This window comes from Panulirus ornatus, chromosome 8 (assembly GCF_036320965.1).
Source record: "Panulirus ornatus isolate Po-2019 chromosome 8, ASM3632096v1, whole genome shotgun sequence".
Lineage (NCBI taxonomy): Eukaryota > Metazoa > Arthropoda > Malacostraca > Decapoda > Palinuridae > Panulirus > Panulirus ornatus.
This window is the reverse complement of record NC_092231.1, coordinates 44,052,042-44,061,546: the sequence shown is the minus strand read 5'-3', so window position 1 is coordinate 44,061,546 and position 9,505 is coordinate 44,052,042. Positions and strand designations below refer to the sequence as shown.

General features: G+C 41.4%; 1 protein-coding gene across 1 annotated transcript in view; it reads right to left on the bottom strand.

The window, feature by feature from the left end:
* Positions 1–1,907: 1,907 nt before the first annotated feature.
* Positions 1,908–9,505, bottom strand: part of LOC139749920 (neuronal acetylcholine receptor subunit alpha-10-like) — a 254,491-nt gene continuing 246,893 nt past the window's right edge. The window contains exons 10-12 of the mRNA XM_071664334.1: positions 7,512–7,743; positions 4,224–4,384; positions 1,908–3,097 (exon numbers count right to left, since the gene is read on the bottom strand). Coding sequence (XP_071520435.1) covers positions 2,842–3,097; positions 4,224–4,384; positions 7,512–7,743 — 649 coding nt within the window. The 3' untranslated portion in view covers positions 1,908–2,841. The remainder of the gene's footprint in view (positions 3,098–4,223; positions 4,385–7,511; positions 7,744–9,505) is intronic.

Here is a 9,505-nt window from a genome sequence, read left to right as displayed (position 1 = left end):
ACCATTAAAGAAACCACATACTGCTAAGTTCAGGTAACTTGCCAAACCCAACCTGTCATACACATTCTTGAGGGCCCAGTTATATTATCCTAATCACAGATGAATCCTACCACTGGCTAGCATAACCTTTAGCCAAGCATGACAAATAAACAGGTCCTAAAACTGGCTTGGCCGATCGGTGATGAGGGTTAACCACAGGTGAAGCCTTACCTTCGTGGAATTGGAATGATTAGCCAAGCTTGACGACAGGCCCGGTCAGAGGACAACCAAGCTCAGCAAATCTAGTTTCACAGACCTAGGGTTAGGCAATGGAGGCTACTCTTTCCTGTAGTTTGGGTACAAGGCTCGTCTGCATGTTATCCAAACCTAGGCTCAGCGGAGCTGACGAGCGAGCCCCTAACTCGTGTATCCAAAATGGGATGAATTTTTTTTTTTCTTAGACAGCCAATGCGCCTCTCCCTGTTTAGTTTCCCGTCGCAAAAGCATCTCATGATCCCAAGCAACTCCACCGTTTATGCGAACTCATCAGAATACTAGACGAGCTAACTCGAACGGCAAGTCACAAGGTAAGGTCTTGCGTAGTTAAGGTGCTCAAGAGGGTACAGATTGATACACCTGCCAACAGGACATTTGGTGGTACAGTAGCTATGCTCTGTGATATTTTTTGTTTACCTCCCGCTGTCCGCTCTCAGTTCACCCTACTAGTAACGCCGTTGCTTTGGTGCTTCCTGGTTCTGTGTATCTTCAAAATTAATGTGAGGGTCCACATACACACAGCCACTAAATGGCATAATAAACTTCGTCGAGGAATCCTTATGTTTGACAAATCTTCTGAAGGTCGTCGTTTATTCACGTTCCACTGAGGAGTTGGTACAAACTTGATGTTGGTGTCAAAGAACAAAATCCTTTCTTAATTATAACACAAAGACTTTTCTCCACAGTGCTAAAGATCTCAATCTCCTCCCCTTGATGCCAAATCTGCTTGGTCTCATTCATTATCTGGAACGGAAATATAAAATGTTGCCAACATCTTGAAAACTGGGGTGACAACAAGGACCTGGCCAGGAGGGAGCAGCGGGAGCGGAAGAGGGACCAGAGGCCTAATGGGTCTGGGATTAGCATTAGCGGTAATGGAAGGACTCCTCACTATGTACACCAGTGGTTCTGCTAGTCGCTTCGGATTATTATTGCCTCAGGAAACTTAGAGGAGGAGGAGGAAGAGGAGGAGGAGGAGGAGGAGGAGGAGGAGGAGGAGGAGGAGGAGGAGGAGGAGAAGGAGGAGAAGGAAGGGTGATGGGGAAATAATCCAACGAGAGAGAGAGAGAGAGAGAGAGAGAGAGAGAGAGAGAGAGAGAGAGAGAGAGAGAGAGAGAGAGAGAGAGAGAGAGAGAGAGAGAGAGAGAGGAAGCTGGTACAAATGAGGCGAACACGGGAGGGAAGGCAAATGGAGATTCAGTGAGTAGATCTGGTTTGGTCAAAGTATCAAGACATACTCGGAAAGTTTTAAGACATATAGATTACAGACTTTTACGTAATCAACAAACTAGCAAAGATGATGCCAATCATACTAGGGTATTTCTTCTTTTGAGAGGGAAAGGTGGTAAAATAGGCCGAGTGAAGTTCACTCAAACTAGAACTGGACGACTCTTAACTTTAACCGCTCCAGGAAATTTGTGCAAATGACAACAATATAATTTGCTACTAATCCAGATGAATAATCTAACTTTAATGTATATATGTATATATATATATATATATATATATATATATATATATATATATATATATATATATATATATATATATATGTATATATGTATATATATATATATATATATATATATATATATATATATATATATATATATATATATATATATATATATATTTCATATATGTTTTGAGATCTATCTAATCTATTATAGATGATTCCATTTACAACATTTTTTAAGGCTTATAAACACGTAAAGGACCATCCATAGCCCTTTATCAACAGTGGGGACGAGAGACTTGAGATTTCCTCGACGCACATAACAAAGTGTAAGGCTCAGGTGACGTGACGTCCTTGGCCAAAATGGCTTCAAACACACAAAACATTTAGCCTGTCTCCGTTCCTGAATATCCCCGGTATTTCCAAGGATTTCTTCCTTCTCAAAATCATCACTGCAGACGTTAAACAATAATGGTAACTTATGATAATATTCATCTCTTTATACAATGAAACAGTTTTTTTTTTTTCCTTTTCAACGTACTACAACAAATGAGACTTAGATAGGTAAACGGGAGAGTTCTCCTGTCGAGCGCCCACAGAACTACGCTAGGTATGGCCCGTGGAAAGGCAAAGAAAGCACCGATCTTGTTCTACCTGTTACCGCAACGTGACGACAGTCGTGAGGGACTTGGAAGCCATTATCACAGAGTGGACACACCAACAATCACGGCCTGCGCTGCCGTCCCCAACCAAAAGTGTGCTTTCATGCATGGTAGAAAGGTTAAACTCTTGTTTACCCACGGTAGCTCATCATCAGTCTCTTCACTGACTCTCTCCTCGTGTATCCACTTGTTATTCCGTCTGTTTTCCATGTCAATTCAACAAAAGTCTGAATGGAGAGCTCTGTATTTGACGGCACGAAAACTCCAACGTTTGCTAAAGAGTATGAACATTCTACCAGTGTTGAAGAGGACGATGCATGGCGGGGCGCGGTCCAGACCAAGACAAAGAGAGCTCAGGGTCCACCTGGAGGGAAGGTAACAATTCGCGGTACATACAACCACGATGGGAGGAGGGTGAGGGCGCAAGCAGCACTACGAGGGTGCGCCGCGGATCGCATCTGAGCGACCTCAGGTGTTACGGACATATTCGGACCGTTTCACCACCGGCAGGATGACGAGGAACACCACCGAGCTGACGGTGGTAACAATGAAGAAGATCCAGAAGAGGATGCGGTCGACAGCGATAGCGATGACGCGCCACTCGTTCAGGCGCTTCTTCTCTGCATCTTCACGTTCTTGGCGGCTGAGTAGGATTTTCAGTGCTCGTATGATTTCCTCCTGAGCCCGGTTTGTAGTTACGGCCGCCAGGTTAGGGCTGTAGGCGCTGTTGAGGAAGAAATATCGTGGTAAGTATTGACAATGTAAAACTTAAGATATAAGATAAAGTTCCGGTACATAATGAAGGAATGAAAGAAATTTCATGCAAAATGTGTGATTGAATGACGAAAAGGAGAATGAAAAAGTGTATTTCATGTATATCACAAGTGCTTGCAGGGCATATCAAACATTGACAGGTAAGGTACAGTTCTCCCAACTCTATAACCTGCAAACCTGGGATGCTAAGTGAGGTGTCTGAGTGTTCCCAGATAAAGTGTAAACCTTCCTAAGTGAGTTACAAGAGTATCCAATTAGCTTTTATGTTCACGATGCATGTGGTCCCAGGTATAATGCTAGTGCTTCTAGGTATCACTAACAATGGCATGTGTGTTGTCACTTGTGGTACCTGTGTCACCTAGTGATATACTTCTAGTTATAAAATGAGGTGCAGAGTAGCCACATGAGAAAGATCGTGAGGGAAGCTAGCTATATATTGGTTAACATAAACTTTGCCTATCTCTACGCGGAGAGTTAGATGCTTAGAGAGATAGGCCTGGCTTACGTCTGACCCAGGTTGGCATTGGCCACAAAGACCTGATGGAGAGGGCCGATAAGACTGGAAACGGGAAAGGTATCAAACCTGAACTCAAAGAGCTACAAGTAGAGCTGAAGAACCCTCAGTCAACTCACTCTGGGAGAAAATAGGATGAGGGGTGACATGATATCTGCTCACAAGCTCCTAAGAGGCTGTGATGGATTAACATAGAACAGTCTCTTGTAATCAGAAGAACATTCAAGACAAGATAACGTAACAGGCAAGTAAGTAAAACAAATGTAGGGAAGAACTTCAAGAAACTAAAAATGAAAAAAAAAAAAATATGATGACAATCAAAGAATAAAAGGAATTTCTCACGAGTGGAAAGTTCCTTCTCTGGATGCATAAATAGGTAATCACACAAACACACACACAGACAGACACACAGACGCACAGACAGACAGACAGACAGACAGACAGACAGACAGACAGACAGACAGACAGACACACACACACACACACACACACACACACAAACACGCACACGCAGAGTGAGAGCTCAGGGCAAGAGGGCGTCAAAAAGCACTTTGCACAGTACCTGTTGGCATTAGTGTTCCTCTTATAAGTGTTGCTGTCGTTACTAAAGTCTCGCCAACCGATGTTGAGGTTGTGGAGATCCTCAGCGCTGGAATAGTCGCCAGGTCCCGCCTCCTTCATCTCCTCTCCCACTCCGTCCACAGTCAGCCGGATCGTGTCACTCTACACCCGTGTACAAAGATATATTACGTGGAGGGTTATAATGGGAGAGGTCAGAGGGTTTGGTATGGATAGGACAGGGCAAGAGAGAGGGACATAACTGGGAGGGTAGATAGAGAAATGTACTTAAGTAAGGGTTAGCTAAATGGGATATATAATTTATGGTAAGCTGTATCATCAGGCAGAGGGAGTCCCCATGGGATCTCCGTTGGGGTCAACTTTTGCTGACTTCTACATGTGTCATGTAGAAAACCAAGCTCTACAAGATAGCACCATTGGACTGACAACGAACTGCCGATACGTCGATGGTATCTACGTCGTCATAAGGAACGAAGAACACCTTGAAAAACTAAAGAAGGCTATGGAGTTGGATATAGACCACGAGATCCCCTTTCTTGATGTCAACATCCGGGCCTCATAATGGGGAATTACCACACCAGTGTTCACCGTAAGTCTACTGATTTTGAAAGGTGTTTGAATGCTAGACAACAGCGCTCCGAGCATAGAGTCTACCTATAAGAATCGTCTTTAAAAGAACTGGAAGAGCTTCTACCAAGGAGTCACTTTAGTTAAAGTTGGTTTTTATATCAAAATCATAGATGGAGAGACAAGTGTGTTCCTCCGTACTTGACTAATTCATCACAACCAACATCAACCTAGAACTGTTCATCGAGTTTTCTATAAAAAACTAAAAAAAAGATGTTTTCTGCCTGTCGGACTAACGAACGTATCCTAGAGATAACAGATAGGAAAATCACCTGCAACATCCCTGAAGATCGCCTCAGCATCATCATTTAATATAACAAGAAAACTAGAGACTACATTAAGCGAAACAACCTCACACAGATCAATAACCCTTTACAGTCAACCACTGTAGTTTGCAAGTACTCTTATGTAGTTGAAATATGTAAATTCAATGTATTGTAAACTTAATTGGGACAACTGTTACATCACTTAGTCGATGTTTAACACTTCATCTTCAAAACGGAGGCTCTAAACTACATACATGACAACATAACATAGATCTCACTCGTCAGCACCTTACTGAAAACACGATTATAATAAAACATTGCCACGACCCTAAAAGACTTCAGATAACAGAAGCTATGTACATACGAGAATAAAATCCCTTCATAAATCATCAAAGGGCAGGACAAACTAGGATCTGCAATTCCCTCTGTCCTGTGTACACCCCACACACCTCTGCTTGTTCAGTCCTGATCAAACAAAACTCCTTTTTACTATAACCTTCCATTTCCCGTTCAGGATACCATATATATATATATATATATATATATATATATATATATATATATATATATATATATATATATATATATATATATATATATATATATATATATATATATATATATATATATATATGACATGCTCCAGCAGCCAGGATTCTATGGGGATATCTGAGTCAGATACCGTGTCGTGTTTGTTTGTTGTTGGTTTATTACCAATCCACATTTCAGCTGACATCTGCGTCCCATCTGACCTTAACGTTCATTACAGCCAAGATCAACCAGCAAAACGTGCGGCAGATGACCCCCCTCCCTCCTCTTGAATGTTTATTTTTTGTATCATTGCACTTTAGCATCGTTTTCCCCCTCTGTTTATTCTCCTATCACTCCCCTCGCCACTTTGTAGTCGGGGTTTACACATTCGTAACCCTCTGTTCATCATTTGTGTTCATTCCCTCCCACTCACCCCATTTTCCTATTTTCCCAAGTCTTTCTGATTTCTCCCCAATGACTTTTATATTTGACTGTATTCATGTACACGTCTTATATTTCCAGACCTCCAATATAGGACATATCTTGTTCCTAACGGACTCAAGTTCAATCATTCTTTCTTGTCTCCTTTCTTTAATGCATATTTTTTCTCATCTGTATTTGATCTTAATTCTCTCCTATCGTGTGTTCCCATTTTTTTTTCTCTCCTTATCACATTAAGAATGTCTCCTTTCGCCTCTTCTCTACGCCCCTTCTAAGTCAAATCCATCTTTTTTTATGCATATGCTCTTTTTTCCTAGTGTCACATAATCATACTTTCCGAATGTCCTTTCTTTCCCGTTTCTTCATCTTACTGTACATACTTATTTACCTCATTTTCTTCCCCTATTGTTTGCTGTCCCCTTAGATTTCCTAATGTTTCCTAAAATATACGTTCATCGTTTGTGTACATTTCTAACCGTTATTCTCTGTCGCAAGGCCAACCCTATCTCTAGTCTTTATCAAGCTTCATTTCAAATTACTTTACTACTTCTTTCGTCCTCTTTGTTAAGGCTCTTATTTTTTCAGTGATATATTCAGCTCACCAGTTCTCACATTTTTCCCTCCACATATTTCAATTCCTTCCAGTCTATCCCATTTATTGCAAATTTCCTCTAGATATCCATATCTGAGAGAGGAGTACGAACGATGAGCTACAAAGGAGAGGTCACCAGTAGACCCAAGCATTAGGAGATCCGTATTGATAATCAGGAAAGGAGGAATGGGATAATCAGTGTATGAGAAAAAGACAACGAAGGAGAGTTTCAGAAACTGTATCTTGCATCACCACGCTTTTTGACCAACCATGGGTCTTGCTTCACTTTGAGAGGTGCATATGGAGGGAAAATAAATGTATTCGGTAGTGGACGTCTTATTGTTTGAAGGGTTCAAGATATTTCATCCTGTGCTTTCTTAGGTATCGATTTTTTTTTTTACTTTACTGAAGTTCTCACATTTTCAACAGGCACAGGCGCTATTGGGAGTATGATTATGCATTTTAAAAACTGAAAGCCTATAATATTGTCATTAGAAAGTACCCTCATTAGGTTTGACAGAATAATCAGTAAGTTAGCTTATACTGATATACATAACCTACACTTTAATGACTTGAAGGCAAAATAGAGTAAATAAATTTGGAATAAAAACCATCACTGATATCCTACCTATGATTCATATGGCAATACTGACAATGCTAGCAGAATCACCACAAGGAAATATGGAGATCTGATATCAAATCATAAGGGAAATGTTTGCCCTCCTCAGACAGAAGGTCAAAAAGTTTGTGCAGAATGCTTCTGTCCAGTTCAAGGCGGGAAGGGATAGAGTACCGACCAGAACTTTTCCCTCACCTTAGTAAGATGGTCCTTGGCGATGCTGTTGGAGTAGTCACCGTAGAGAGCGGTGGTGACGACGCGCGTGTGAGTCGTTGTAAGGGCAGCTTCCTCTCCACCTCCCTTACTGGACCTGGTGCGTCGCCGCTTGAGGCCTCGCCCCAGAAGGCCGCGTCTCGCTCTGCCGTTGTTGTTGTTGTTGGCAGCACTATTCATGCCCTTGTCCGAACCGTGACCTCTCAGAAACACTCTGGCGGACGCACAGGTACCAGTAATTTAGCCCCATCCTCTTGTCACCAACCTCTTATGATAATGACTATATCATAATAGTTCAGATTTTGCTTCACCTGAAGCTGAAAGCCCTAGCGATCAACATTCCAGATTAAGAAATGGAGGTAATTTCTTTTTTTTTTATCAAAAATAACTATAGTTAGGCAAAAGATTCAGACAGGACAGTGTACAATGATAAGTCTTTATGGAATATGGTAGACACAGGAGATGAGAAAGGTCTCAAGGCGTCAAGTTTGCAAACATACACACATACCAGGACACTCTGCAGAGTAGCATAAGGATCAGAGACACAGTGCAAAAGTTTCAAAAAATAAGTCAGGGATATAACATATCCGTCTCTGTATTATAACATAAGATTATCATGATTACTCAAAGTGCAGCTAACGCCCGCGTAGCAATGGGTGACTTACACCGTTGGAGGCAAACACCCATTATCCCTAGGATGTGTGTGTCAGTAGGATTACATATCTACTATTTGACGGGAATTCTGCGACTATTGCCTAATGGATATGTATCACTGGGAGCTTAAAACCTCTCCCCTGTAGAGAAACTCTACGGGGTGCCATTACCCTCTCTTCCATGGACAGACACTACGTAGAGCCTCTACTTTCTCTCCCATGGATAAACACTATAGGGTAGCCTCTATCATCTTTCCCATGGACAGATATTACGGGGAGCCTCTGCCCTACGCTCTGGGTGCATGTACTACACGAAACCTATGTTTACTTGCGTAAGTTGACACATGACCAGCTGACAGTTTAGATACATGCAAAGCGTTCAAATTACACAACTCGCTCACTATACAGTCAGATTAATCTACACTCTCACTGCGCATTAAAGTCAGATCATATACCTACGGTACACTCAAGCCGGTAAAACGGTACATTCAAGCCTGTAAAACGGTACACTGAAGCCGGTAAAACGGTACACTCAAGCTAGTAAGATTTAGACACAGGAAAGGCATATGATAGACTCTTGATACACATGTTAGTTTACATACTTGCAATACATTCAGGTGTACTCTACACACTGGCTATACATTCAAGATAGTCTACACACTAGCAATACATTCAGGTTAGGTTACACACTCTTGATGCATTCATTTTATTATACGCACTAGAGATACATTCAGGGTAGGTTACACACTGTTGATGCATTCATTCTATTCTACACACTAGCGATACATTCAGGGTAGTCTACACACTGTTGATACATTCATTCTATTCTACACACTAGCGATACATTCAGGGTAGTCTACACAGTGTTGATGCAATCAGGATATTGTGCACACTGGTAATACATCCAGGTTAGTCTACTACACAATTAGGTAACCCCTAAAAAATCTTGATACCTCCTACTTAACCCACACATGACACTTTCAGATTTCTCAACAAACGACATGATGGCATTAGGTTATACAGTTACGATCGATTCAGGTTACTATACACTGTTAATATACATTAGACAAATTATTCATGACGCACTCTTGTTAATCATAACAAGACACACTACCTTAATCTTACACCTCAGCGAACTATCACGTTAGTCTTCATAGTTCTGATACAGTTAGTCTCCACAAATACGATGCACTAAAGTTAGACTCTGTACTTACGGAACAACGGAGCTCATCATCACATTCGTTTACGTACCCAATCATACACATGTTAGCTCCCCTAAGCTAGTGTGCACTATACTCTTCACACATGATTTTGTCTTTAAAC